The 13856-nt window shown below is 32.6% G+C and overlaps 2 protein-coding genes across 5 annotated transcripts; both read left to right on the top strand.

The window, feature by feature from the left end:
- Window positions 1-922: 922 nt before the first annotated feature.
- LOC124911515 (uncharacterized CRM domain-containing protein At3g25440, chloroplastic) lies at window positions 923-4168 on the top strand. The gene is made up of 6 exons (XM_047452015.1): window positions 923-1064; window positions 1398-1719; window positions 1808-1917; window positions 2284-2541; window positions 2606-3013; window positions 3591-4168. Exons 2-6 carry the CDS (start codon window positions 1449-1451, stop codon window positions 4047-4049), a joined length of 1506 nt encoding a protein of 501 aa, XP_047307971.1. The 5' UTR covers window positions 923-1064; window positions 1398-1448; the 3' UTR covers window positions 4050-4168.
- A 1905-nt stretch (window positions 4169-6073) lies between these two features.
- On the top strand, window positions 6074-9848 carry LOC124911509 (protein TRIGALACTOSYLDIACYLGLYCEROL 1, chloroplastic). Of its 4 annotated transcripts, none has more exons than XM_047452009.1 (4): window positions 6074-6224; window positions 8486-8578; window positions 8667-8934; window positions 9011-9848. In XM_047452009.1, exons 2-4 carry the CDS (start codon window positions 8526-8528, stop codon window positions 9728-9730), a joined length of 1041 nt encoding a protein of 346 aa, XP_047307965.1. In that variant the 5' UTR covers window positions 6074-6224; window positions 8486-8525; the 3' UTR covers window positions 9731-9848. The 4 variants fall into 4 exon arrangements, with proteins under 4 accessions (XP_047307965.1, XP_047307962.1, XP_047307963.1 ...); XM_047452006.1 differs by having other exon boundaries at window positions 8664-8934; XM_047452007.1 differs by having other exon boundaries at window positions 8430-8578.
- The last annotated feature ends 4008 nt before the right edge of the window (window positions 9849-13856 follow it).

Genomic DNA, 13856 nt, shown 5'->3' with positions numbered 1-13856 from the left:
TTTTTTTTTTTTTTATAAATTTGACAGTTTTGGCTTAATTTTTTGTTTTTGTTATTAAAAACAATTTTTATTTATTAATTATAAACAGTTGAAAATAAAGGTTAAAAAATTGTCTCTCTCTATATATTTTATTTTTACTTTTTTTTATGCTTAGTTTGCTTGAACTTATTAGTCAAATGTTTTTTTATAATATTCAACGTATTCTAATGATTAAAGTTGCATTTGTAAAATAATGTATTTATAAACCAAATCAAACTACTCTATAATTTATTTATTTATTTTTGAAATCAGAATTTATATATTCCATAAGTAAGACAATGAAATCATTGTATCCATAATTCAACTTATAATATTTAGAGTGGAGTTTATTAGATAATAATACTTTTCATTTGATTTATTAAAATATGTTAATTTATATTTATCATTGTTATATTTCTTTGTATTTTTTTATACTGTTATTGTTGATCATAGTTAATATAAGTTTTTCCCTTTTTAAATTTTTTAACTTCTTTTTTGCATGTATCAAATGATTGATCCCAACTTTATTTTTACTAATTTAGTTCTCCATATTTAATTATTTAATTTAACACTATTAATTAAATTTAGTTATAATTTATTTATAATTTAATATTTAATAATAAAAAATGGATTTTAATTATTTTATAACTTTTATTAATTTTAATATTAATTAAATATATATATATTTATAATTTATCATTAACAAAAATGATTAATTTTAAATTTATTAAAAAAAATTAAAATAATAGAAAAAAATGTAATTAATAAATAAAATAAATTATGTTACTAATAAAATAAATTTAATAGGCAAAATTGGACAAATTTTGTTTTTCTAAAAAGAATTTTCTTATTTATATTAGGGCCCATTTAAAACACTTTTTGGAGCTCTTGGTTCCTCATTTTCATGTTCTTCAAATCTGTTAATCTCGTGACCGCCTACCACCGCTCTGTGCCGACCGCCGACCTGTTCCGACCGCCGCCCTGTCCCGACCGACGCCGTACCTCGGCCAAATGCTTTTGTGTGCCGTACACTGTACAGTCTTCAGGTTAGTGTATTATTATTATTTTTTTAAATCCAACATAGATAGTATTTGTAAATACCTATGAAACCCAACACCATCATTATCAATATGTTTGTTTAATTGCTCTATAGATACATGAAATGGTGATATGAGATTATTTTGTTACAGTTTCAATAAGTAAAATAGAAAGCAGCAAAATTAGAAATCTAATGGAGACCAAATTCCCAGATTACTTACTCATCTATGGAAGAAGCTCTTCACTCAATTTAATGAACACCATTGGAACTTTATGCTTGTTTGGGAGTCTCGTGTTACATATGAGCATTAGTCTAATTTTAGTTGAATTTGAATTGCAAGGTAATTGGAAAAGAACAATTAGTTCAGTGTAAAATCATCCAGCTGAAGAAAATGGTTCAAAGGCGTCTCCTTTGCGCCAATTTCACTCTGAACCACCAAAAATGGCCCTTGAATTCAAATATTACTATAGGTGCTGTCTCCACGACACTGCAAAAGATGGGTTTCTCAATTTTCTCTTCACCCTATCAAGTGGCACATTATTCTTCTCCTTCTCGTACTTCCTCTTCACAGAATTCTGATGATAATGATGTGGTTGAGTTACTTAGGTCTCAATTTGACCATTGGAAGAATGCATTCAAGAATTCATGCGAAAATATTGAGGGTGAGGAAAACTTAACTCCACTTTGTTAAAATTATTTCTGATCTCTTAATTACTTTTCCTGATTGTTGTCTTTCCTGATATGGAGCAGAAGTTTTACTCAAACCATTCAGGAGGTTTCCCTTAGGAAGATGTAATGGCGACTATGATAACATACTATGCTTGAACATGAATATCTGCTGCGAGAATAGAGTGCAAGAGGTAAACCTTCATTTATCCCCACCCAGGATAGTTCAAGTTGTTAGGGTTTTGAACTAGGAGTCTGAGCTCTTCTCTTGATAAACGAATGTTCCTGGAAAATCTTACTTCCGTTGGACCATTTAATTCTATATGCATCAGGATCTCCATTCATGGATCTCTCAGTGTATTTCAAAACAAAATGTGTATTGATTTCATATTGAATAAAGAATCCAATTTTCATTTGTCAAATCAGGTATGATTCCCACTAAGAACACCTTGATTGAGATGTTGCACTAGAGAAAAAAAACCCTTCATTGATATGCATTGTCAACGCTTATGTTTACCAGTCTAATGTAGTATGCACATGATTCGATTTTGGTTGCGCAGGTTTCTCCTTCCGTAGGCACATTATGGACTCATGCAAGTAACCTTTTAAATCCAGTTGATCAAAATGTGGATCAATCAGTCCATGCTGAAGGTGGTGGTGTAGAAGGTGAAGAAGATGTTCAAACTGTAAAAAAGAAGAGGAAGAAACTCAAGGGAAAAAGAGCAGTTGTAAGGTTTTTGAAATTTCTAAGGTGGAAGAAAAAGAGAGATTACGCGAGAATGACCGAAGAAGAAAAAATCTTATTCAAGTTAACTAAGGTAAAATTGGCCCTCCCACGTTTTCTAACTCTTGTCAATTTTTTTAACCTGTCTTTATTTTCAGGCTCGAAAGAAAGAAGAGAGAATCGTTGAAGCTCTAAGTAAGATTGTTCCGAAAGAATCATCAAACACAGCACATGATCCAGAGATATTGACGCCAGAAGAGCACTTTTATTTCTTGAAAATGGGAATTAAGAGTAAGAATTATGTCCCGGTTGGGCGAAGAGGGATTTATCAAGGTGTGATCTTGAATATGCATTTGCACTGGAAGAAACATCAAACACTAAAGGTAATTGTAAAGACATTCACTCCAGATGAAGTGAAGGAGGTTGCTTCAGAGCTGGCTAGATTGAGTGGTGGAATTGTACTCGATATTCAGGATGAGGATACTGTAATCATGTACAGAGGCAAGAATTATTCCCAACCGCCAACTGAAATTATGTCTCCGCGAAGCACCCTCTCGAGGAAGAAGGTTCATTCTCTATTTCATCTTTATTTCTCTGAATTAATTGGCTAATTTTACTTCCTGAACATTTTTTTGAAAATGACTCAATTTGTTTGTTACCTGTTTTCTAAATCAGTTTTACACAGTTGTTGCATTTCCTTAGTCTAAACCATTTTGTTGAGATATTATTCTCTTTTTAAAGTGCGTAAGAAATTAACGGAGTTAACCAAGATATCTCGAGAAATCTATGAAGATAGAATTAAGTCTCAACAGCAGGTTCATTTGAACCATTTTAGAATTTAGGGTGTGCATTTGATAAATTGAAATTAGTTCGTTGAATAAACCAAATGAAAAAGTATATGATATTATCCTTGTGATGTAACTAGATTCATTTCAAGGGTTAAAGTTGTCTTTTTATTCGCTCTTACTATATTACTGATTCATAGCTTACCGAATTAAGTTACATGTTTTAGTTTCAGTTTTTTAGCTTAATTTGAGCTCATAGCATCTAGTGATTGTTTTTTGTTGCGAACATTGGAGTTGCCCCTTTGAAGGATTTGAACTGTTTTTAATTTTCTAATGCTGATTGAATGTTACAACACAGGCATTGGATAAATCAAAGTACAGGGATGGTTTACGAGCTGTTAGGAAATTCATTCCAAGACTTGAACAAGACCTTGATCTGATGAGATCAAGAAATCTGAGTAAACCGGGATTTAATCCTAATGATGGTAATCAAGAAGAGGTTATACAAACTAATCCCGAAGATGTCAGAAGAATCATGTGTGACCTTGATTCAGATTCGGAAGAAGGTCTGTCGGATATGTTTGAGATGGAATCAGAAGCAGTGAAAAATGAGGGGAAATATGATCGACCACTTTACATGGATGAACTTGATAAGTTCTGGGTAGATGACAAAGATTGTGAAGAAGAAACAGAAGATTTAGAACATGGTAAATCTTCGAAAGAAGAGAAGATTGAAGATCTCCCGGGGCTTGATCAGATGTTTCTTCAGGCAGCTTCTCTATTGAAAAAGAAAAAAGCACATGCCAATAAAAGATAATCTTGTTCTTTTCTTGTGTTATTTGAAATAATTGTGACAGTAAGTTATTTATATTAGAACTATACAAAAAGACGTCTTCAAATGTAACTCATTTTAAAATCGCGTTATATTTGCTTTGTACAATTGTTGACTTCTCGATCTAAAGAAAAATAGTGTTAAAATCAAATTTGGACAGGCAAAGCGGAAACGGTTATCATATTATACCATAGTAACGTGCATAAGAAATAATATAGAAAAATAAACAAATATTATTAATATCCTTTTTAACTTTTATTTTTTTATTTTGATTTCTTTTAATCTTTAGAATTTGTATATTTGAATGGTTTATATATCGAATATACGATTAAATTGTTATAAACGGATTGAAAATGTCGATTTCAAATTATTAATCGGTCCAATTTGACCTATTAAAAAATTGTTTGTATTGATTTTATTTGTTCAACCACAACAATAATAAAATTCAATTAGTGTAATTCATTTTACGAAAAAAAAAAGTCCTATTATTATTTTTGTTTTTTAAATATTTAATGATTAAACACTTAATTATCGAGAGAAATCTAAATAAGGCAAAGTGGGTATTTTTTTTTTGAAAAAAAGAAAGTTGCCTTCATGTGGTTCACTTTAGTTAGAACCAAATTGAGTAAGGTTTGGATATTTAAATATGAGATGTATCAAACAATATCTTCATCCCGAAAGAAAAATGGAAAGATCGTTGCATATGATTTCATTTCTCGAACACAAGCTCAAACACCGAGTTCCTACCACTTTGGATCATTTGATTAACATGGTAGTGTTGAACAACGAACCCTGGTATTTGTATATGAATGGCAAGGCAAACAGCAATGCATACCTGATAATCATCCTTCCATGAACTAGATTAGTAGCTACTGCCATTTTTACGAGATAATATTGGGGTTATTAATTTACGAGATATATATATATATACTAATACTAATACATTGATATTGTCGGAGGCGTGGAACTCGTGTTCTTCCTGATATCGTTTGATTGGAAGTTTTCGAATGATGTGGTTGAGCTAAACATGAATGAAATCTTTGGACTTGCACTTCAAAAGACCATTCCTCTATCAGCTTTGGTCACTCCAAGGTTGTCACAAAATGCTTATTCTACCAATTAGGGAGGAATTTCTTTACGAGAATAAATAAGTCATTCAATTTACTCTTTATGTCATTGCTTGTATGTGTCTAAATATTAATTAAACTGTTAAAAGCTCATCCATGAATGCTAAATATTTATATTAGTATCATGATTCATGACAAGATGTTTGTTCCATAATTTTTGTTTTTTTAAGATTTTTTTTTTTAAAGAAATTTTGTTTGATAAAAAGATGGGTTATTTAAAATTTGTGTAGGATAATTTTTTTGTTTGTATTTAAATTAAAATTGATAAAAATATAGTATATATATTTTAATATTTTAGTTGATAAATGAAATAATTAGAACGTTTGAAATGAAAGTAAAACAATGAATGTGAGCTTTGTCGGGTGCAATGCAAACTCCTTATAATAAAATGAAAATAAAAATCAATTTTTTTTCAAAATAAAAATAAAAACAGAGCTTGAATCTTTTTTATTTATTTAAAATATGTTTATTTGGATTGTAACTTTTTTTTTAGCTAATATTAACTTATTTCAACTTAACTTAATATAATATAAATAAGAAGGTAAACTATGATCTTTAATATTTTAAGAATAAAAAGCTCGGATCTACTGTCCCGCATAGTGACCAATTTCTAAAACTGAGAACTTTTTAATATAATTAAAAAAATATCGCATCGTAAAAATGAGTTAAAAAATAATAATTAAATTATAATTAAATTTATTTAATTAACTCTATTATCAATCACATAAATTATTTCATTAATAAATTTTTTTCAAAAGAATTAAACATAACAAAATAAATAAATAAATAAATAAACTCTAATAAATGGTTAATAATTTATTTATTTATTTATTTTTGTTATTATTATATATGTAAAAGAATTAAAGAGGAAAAAGAAAATGAAGTATCTTCCATCTAGAGTCTACATAGAAGTTAGATAGAGATCAGTGCAGTGGGCAGTAGCGCCTCCACCTCCTCCGATCCGTCGCTGATTTCCGGCGGGGTATTTTCGACATCTACCCTTTTGTTCCTGACTGAGCATGTTTGTAAACAGGTCAGTCTTCTTTTCCTTCCCTTTCCTCTCATTTGAAATTCAACTCCATCTCTACCTCAATTCACTAGTTTCAGCCTTTCAGCGTCCATTGCTTTGATTTTCTTTCATGGGTTTTGGGAAAAATTTAAGTCTGGGTTTTGTTTTGCTTAATTTTCGATTTTTAAGCATTAGGGTATGAAACTAAATCGTGTTTGATTTGGATATAATGAAACCCATTTGGAGTTGGAGAAACCGATTCTTCTTTGATTGCTTGATTTGGGTTTGGATTTGGATTATCCTCAAGTACAACCCTAATCTAGTTTGTTATAGCTGCTAAGTTGTGGAAATGTGTTGATTGTTCTTCAGTATGCAAGTTTATTCAATATAATGAGAATTCCAGTGCTGAGATTCTTTTGGGCTGTTTGAGTGTATTATTGATAGAATTAGGATGAGATGACTTGAATGAATCTGATGATGAGTTGAATTAAAATCTTGAGAGTATTGGATCTAAACTTTAGTTTCAAAAACAGTTTTGGTGTTGAGAAGTTTAATTTAGATCTTGAGTGTTGATGGACAAATGAATTGAAACTTGTTTAGAAATTGAAGTTCTTATGTTCAATTGATTTCAAAGATCTAGATAACTGAAAAATGAGGTTTATTTCGAAATTGGGATGAACTGTGAAACTTCGATTGCTTAGAAATTTCTCTTTCGAATAACTTTCGTGCTTTGCACTTTTGTATTTGCACTGATCTTAAGGCTCAAATCACTTGATCAGGAATTTAGATTCCAACTTGCTGCCCCAAATTGATTGTGTTTGGATTTGCTCTTGTTTTGAAATAAAACTTTTGATTGATTCTTGACTTGATGGTAGGTCTAGGATCTGATTTTAAACTAGTTTAAAGAGTTGATGATAGGTTGTGAAAACCGTTTTTGAATTTGAACAAAAAAGGTCCTGAAATTGACTCATGCAGCTGGCTGCCCCATGCTTTCCATTTTCTGCCTGTTCTGCACCAGTTTCCTCTACCTTTTGAGGCCCATCTATTAGCTTTTTACTAATTTCAATTCAAAGGAACGAATTAAGTCTTTGTATCATGAGCCAAAACCTAATCAAAACAACTCACTTTGATCTGAAAATTTGCCACAGGATATTCAAGATATCAAATCTAAAGTATTATAATTTTCCGAGGTCCTACTGTTAAGGTAGATTGGGAGGAAAATGACCTAGAAGTAGAAAACCAAATCCGAAACTATCTTTCTCTGAAATTCCAGAAACTGTCTAACTTATTTTGTATTCCAAACATGGCCTAGACAATGTAGTTTCCCAAAAGAAATTAATTGAGCTCAGTTCTTGATTCATTTTTTGAGACTCAGTATTAAGTATGCATGTTGTTAAGAATCAAAAGCTCCAAAATCATATAAGGTTGACAAACTACATTTGTTTTCCTTAACTTCTTTTTCTGTTTTGGAATTGATTTGATTTGAGCCCACGTGATTTTCGAATGTAATCAAATGAATGTTGATGGTTGAGATGATTATGTTAATGCCATGAGTTGATGAATTTGATTGAATGCGCCTTGAGTTGATGAAGTGACATGAGTTGTTGAACTGACATAATTCTATAGGCAGACTTGATTGAAAATGATGTTCAAATGTGATGAATTGAGCTTATGTTGTCATATGAGAATTACCACATGCCTAATTGAGACTAGGAACTAAATCTTGAGCTTGAAATTGAGAAATACTTGAATTATGAATCCTAAGCTGATATCCATGATCATTTGAAAATTTGAATTATGAATATGATTGATGATGTGCATGCTTGCTTATGACTGCCTTTATATTATTGGTATTTCAATGCTTTGGATATTTTCATTGTGATTGTTGATTAGGATTGAGATTGAGTAGCTGGATTATGATGAATTGTTAATGAAATAGTATAGAATCTGGTTTATATCATCTCCAAGGTTTAGAGTTTAGACCATTCGTTACATAATCAGACTATATACTCATTTGAAAGCATCAATAATCTCATTATACAAGCATAAGGTCATCATCCCCTTGACCTTTTTTCTTGCATTTATATGTTAAAAGTATGATCCTCGGCCTTTTAAAAGTCCTATCTCGAAACATTAGCATCCCAAGTTCGATAATGTTGACTGCCATAACCTTTTTTCTTTCTATACGAACCTTGTTGGCTAAAGTTTATCTTATGATTTTCCTTCCAGATATATTTTGACAAGTTCATTTGATGGTTAGACTGGAATTTATTCCTTTTGCATAGCTTTCTTATCAAGCTCCAATAGGAAAGTTCCACAAAGAAAATGGCTATGCAAGCAGCCATTCATTTTCGACTATTTTGCTTCAACTCTGACAGGTTTCTTCTATCCTTTGTATTTTGTCCAATTCCAATTCATTTAAAACACAATCACAAGAGAAGCTCATGCCTCATAATATTGTAGAAGCCATATAAGAGTTGGTGGTTGGAAAAATACAAAATTGACGAATAATGGAAGGATTTGTTTACCCGGAAACAATGTACCTCTTAAGCAAACGAGAGCGTATGTAATTCCCAATGCAAATGACGGACAAGCGGTTCTCTCTATTTCTGAAGACGATAATAAAGAAGAAGTAAGCCATTCTCGAGATGAAGATCAATTAGAGATATTGAGCAAATGGTCTCCTCCAAAGTACCTATGGAGGGGATTATCAGCTTTTGTTCTGGCTGGACAGGTAATAGTCTCAACTGATAGGAATTTAACATTGTATATTTTTAAAAGTTTGATTTTTTTCAATTAAAAAATGGCAGGTAATAGTGAGGATCTTGAAAGGAAAAATTCATGTGAAGAACACCCTTCAACAACTTGAGCGAGTCGCTCCGAAATCCGTAGGCGTGTGTCTACTAACATCAGCCTTTGTCGGAATGGCCTTCACAATCCAATTCGTTAGAGAATTCACCCGATTAAGACTAACCCGATCCGTGGGAGGCGTATTGGCATTGGCCTTCTCGAGGGAGTTAAGTCCCGTAATCACATCAATAGTAGTGGCAGGTCGAATCGGAAGTGCGTTCGCAGCCGAGCTCGGTACAATGCAAGTTTCCGAGCAAACCGACTCGTTATTAGTTTTGGGATCAAACCCGGTTGATTATTTGGTAACTCCTAGAGTTATTGCAACGTGCATTTCGCTTCCGATCCTGACTCTTCTTTGTTTTGCGATGGGCTTGGCTTCGAGCGGTCTACTTGCAGACGGTGTGTACGGTGTTAGTGTGAATATAATTCTGGATTCTGCAAGGAGGGCTTTGAGGCCGTGGGATGTAATCAGCGCGATGATTAAGTCGCAAGTGTTTGGGGCAATTATATCGATCGTGAGCTGTTCTTGGGGTTTGACGACGATGGGAGGTGCAAAAGGGGTTGGAGAGTCTACGACATCGGCTGTTGTTATTTCTCTTGTTGGAATATTTATCGCAGATTTTGCGCTTTCTTGTTGTTTCTTTCAAGGTGCTGGAGATGCACTCAAGAGTTGTGTGTAATCATAATTTGTTTTAGATGTCTTATACTATATTTGTATGAATTTGGATCGTTATTTTGAAAGTTTATTTTGAAATTTTGTAATTCAAATGATATTCTTAATCGGATAGTTTATGTGAATTTCTTTGGTTATTAAATTAATTTTTGATATACAATTAAATATTTATGAAAATAAAAGATAATAAGTTGGATTTGGGCTGAAAAAAGTCCGATAGATAAGTGGGCTTTATTATTATTTATGAGGGTTGGAATCCAAACCGGAAACAAGCCTTATCATGAAATACACTGAAATCTCTTCTTCGAGGAATCATAAACAGGTATCTCTTTCAATCTCTTTGAATCAATATCTCAATCAATATCTCGTTTTCTCCTTTTTGTGATTAATTTGTTGTATATGATAAGTTTAGACTATTAGCATTTCACGATTAGATTTAAGATGAATTCACTAATAATTTTAATAGTATTTTTGCAATTTCTTAATAATTTTATAGTATTTTTGTTACTACTATTTCAAATTATTTGTATTTTTTAAAATTAATGTTTATTCTAAAAAAGAAAAAAACACACATGTGGTCACGACACAATCTCGAATATAAAAATATAAACTTCATATTATATATATATATATATAATGCTTAATTTTTAAAGTGTTCGGATTGCCGGGTCGAGAGCTGTGGTTAATTTGGATATATGTGAGAGTAAATGGATACTTGGGTCGGATTGTGGGTTGACCCGCCATAAACTTAAAACGGTTAAAAATAAAATTAAAAATGCTATAGGTATGGTTTGAACTTGCAACCTAACAAAACAAATACAACATTTTAACCAACTAGGCTAATAACACTTTATATTTTAAATTAAACCTAAAATTTTATAAACGCGTGACATTTTAACAATATAAGTTCAATTTTTATTAAGACTTGAAGAATCAACATGAATTTGATGAATCAAGATCAAGAATAGTAGAAAGTCTGAAAAATACTATTGATGAAAAGTAGTCGGTGATTAACACCAATGTTTGATACATGGCAAGGGTCATTTGCCCCGATTGTTCTTTCAGTTACAACAAATAATAAAATAGTCTTCAAAATATTACTTTATATTTAAATAAGGTATTGAACTTATTATACTAACAAATTATCTTTAAACTTTATAATCTGCACAGATTAACTCACAAATTAGTTAGTATAAATTTATAAATAACAAATTAATATTACTTATTTCAATACTCCCCCTTCAAGATGAACATCTTGGATAAATAGCTTGGATTGAAGATAATTAAATATCGAAAAATCCAAAGCTTCAGATAATATATCAGCAATTTGATTCTTGATAGAAACATATGTCAGTTTAATAAAATCAGCTAAATAATGATTCCTAACAATATGACAGTCAATGTCAAGTACTGCATTTTCAGAAATATGAATTGCAGCTTGATTATCACAATATAATGTAACTGGAATTGGCATTTCAATTTGAAAATCTATAAACATATATGAAATCCATTTAATTTCACAAGACGTAGCCGCCAAACAACAACGATACTCAGCCTCAGCTAATGATCTAGAAATTGTTGACTGTTTCTTTGTTTTCCAAGAGATAATATATAAACTTCATATTATATATATATATATATATATATATATATATATATATATATATATATATATATATAATGATGCTTAATATTTAAAGTGTCCGGATTGTCGGGTCGAGAACTGTGGTTAATTTGGATATATGTGAGAGTAAATGAATACTTGGGTCGGATTGTAGGTTGACCCGTTTATAAAAATTTTACGGTAATATATTTTTCACGGTTTTTATATTATTACTCGTGCAAATGCACGGAATACACTTCTCTATATATGTATCCTTATAATCTTCCATTTTCCTTATATTTTCATTCTCTTTACAAAGAAAAACAAAAGTATTTTACATTTGTTTTACACTATAAACAAATGAGAAAATTTTACATGTTTTAAATATATAAGTAAAATTGATAAATCAAATGCATCTTCTCGGGGAAATTTGAGGAAATGACCCCAAAATAGGGCCAAATAGCCGATGGTGCGGCTCCCTATTTTTATAGCGCTGGTGACCCCCAAATTTTTTAATGACCATTTTACTCATGCGGCACGCACCCTCCAGATGCGTGACGCACCCTAAACCCTATAAAGACTTAATTTTTTTTCATTTTCGTTTCATTTTCTCTCTCATCCAGCCTCTTTCTTCCCGTCTTCTCCGCTCCGCCGTGAAACCCTAATGGTGGCGGAGAAGATTTTCTCTTCTTTTTCAGCGATGAAGAACGAATCGAAGAGGCACCGTCGACCATGACACCATATTCAACGGCCTATAGCTTCGAAGAACATCCAATGGAGACGAGTTTGCACAGCGCTGAGGATTTCGAACAAATTGACATTTCATTCGACCATTTCACTATATTTTGTGTTTATTTCGTTATTGTTTGTTTCGATTTCCTATTCAGTTCGTGTATATTTCCTTTACAGAACGTTCCTCATTGATTCGTTGATTCGTTGAATGTAGGTTGTTTGTTTGGTAGGATGCGTCACGTAGGATGCGTCAAGATGGATGCGTCAAGATGGATGCGTCAACATGGATGCGTCAACATGGATGCGTCAACTCGGATGCGTCAACTCCGATGCGTCAATTCGGATGCGTCAACTCCGATGCGTCAACTCGGATGCGTCAACTCCGATGCGTTAACTCGGATGCGTCAACTCGGATGCGTCAACTCGGATGCGTCAAGTAGGATACGATGCGTCACATTTATTTTTATTTTATATAAAAACCCAAATAAGCCTCGACCACTATTCATGCTCTCTCTCTCTCTCTCGCACCCGACGACGCACCTGCCTCGATGCCTCTTCCTGCTCGTCTTCGTCTTCATCTTCTCGTTCATTCATTGACTTCATGAGGTTATTTTTAGTTATGTTTGTTTATGTTCATGTTAGGTTTTAGGGTTGGTTGCTTCTTGTTTGCAAATGGTTCATTCATGGTTTATGTTAGGGTTTAGGGTTGCTTCATGCTTGCAAATGGTTCATGCATGTTTTATGTTAGGTTTTTAGGGTTGCTTCTTGCTTTCAAATAGTTCATGCATGTTTTATGTTAGGGTTTTAGGGTAGGTTGCTTCCTGCTTTCAAACGGTTCATGCATGTTTTATGTTAGGGATTAGGGTAGGATGCTTCTTGATTTCAAATGGTTCATGCACGGTTTATGGGTTGGGTTGCGTCAAGCAGGCTGCGTCAAGCAGCTGCTTGACGCATCTAACAGTTGTTTCTAGCTATTTTGACGGTTGCTTTTCTTCTCGTTTGTTTATATTTGTTGTGAAATGTTTTCACAAACATTGTTGTTTTTGTTTTCCCTTTTGTAGATGGCAGACTTCACGGTTTATAATTTTCCTGGTAGGATTTCATTGAAATCTGTCCTAGCCTTGAAAAAAGTATCTGATAGGTTTGAAGCGCTGGGTCTTATGGAGAGGGCTCTAAATTCCCAATTTCAGTATTTATTGAGAGGAGTCCCAGACTTGTTGTTCTCAGGTACCATTTTACATCAGTTGCTGGTTCGGAAGGTGAAGGCCAATTTGAATAGGATGATTTTCAACTTTAATGGGGAGGAATATACTTTTGGTCTGAAAGAGTACGCATTGATTACAGGCCTCAACTTCGACAGATTGCCTGAATACAAAGATGAATGCCGAGGTTGTCCACCCTTGCTGATAAAATATTTCAAAAGGAATACGTCAATTCGAATGATGGATTTGGAATCTATTTTCATGAAATGCACCGATAAGGAAGACGCATGGAAGATCGGGTTGATCTGCTTGATTAACCAGTACCTCTTCTCATATGACCCAAAACGACTTTTAAATCTCAAAATCATCCATATGGTTGAAGATGTTGAAGATTTCCTCCGATTTCCATGGGGGAAGGTGTCTTTTAGATTCACCATGAGGGGTCTTGACCAGGACATGAAACACCACAGGTCCGTATATATGTCCAGGAAAGGGAGTGGAGTTACTAATTCTTTTGCTTATAACGTGTATGGGTTTGTACTAGCACTACAAGTGTGAAGCTATGAGATCATTCAAAACTTGGTCCCTAAATTCGC

This window comes from Impatiens glandulifera, chromosome 8 (assembly GCF_907164915.1).
Source record: "Impatiens glandulifera chromosome 8, dImpGla2.1, whole genome shotgun sequence".
Taxonomy (NCBI): Eukaryota; Viridiplantae; Streptophyta; class Magnoliopsida; order Ericales; family Balsaminaceae; genus Impatiens; species Impatiens glandulifera.
Note: the sequence above shows the minus strand (reverse complement) of the source record. Positions and strands in the feature narration are given on the sequence as shown.

Excerpts from the sequence above, each read along its gene's own strand:
- LOC124911515 (XM_047452015.1), top strand. The coding sequence starts at position 1,449 with ATGGTTCAAAGGCGTCTCCTTTGCGCCAATTTCACTCTGAACCACCAA. Across the intron at positions 1,918-2,283 it reads GCGAGAATAGAGTGCAAGAG|GTTTCTCCTTCCGTAGGCAC; the intron begins GTAAACCTTCAT and ends TTGGTTGCGCAG. Across the intron at positions 3,014-3,590 it reads GCACCCTCTCGAGGAAGAAG|GCATTGGATAAATCAAAGTA; the intron begins GTTCATTCTCTA and ends GTTACAACACAG.
- LOC124911509 (XM_047452006.1), top strand. The coding sequence starts at position 8,526 with ATGGCTATGCAAGCAGCCATTCATTTTCGACTATTTTGCTTCAACTCT. Across the intron at positions 8,579-8,663 it reads TTTTGCTTCAACTCTGACAG|AAGCCATATAAGAGTTGGTG; the intron begins GTTTCTTCTATC and ends ATAATATTGTAG. Across the intron at positions 8,935-9,010 it reads CTTTTGTTCTGGCTGGACAG|GTAATAGTGAGGATCTTGAA; the intron begins GTAATAGTCTCA and ends AAAAAATGGCAG.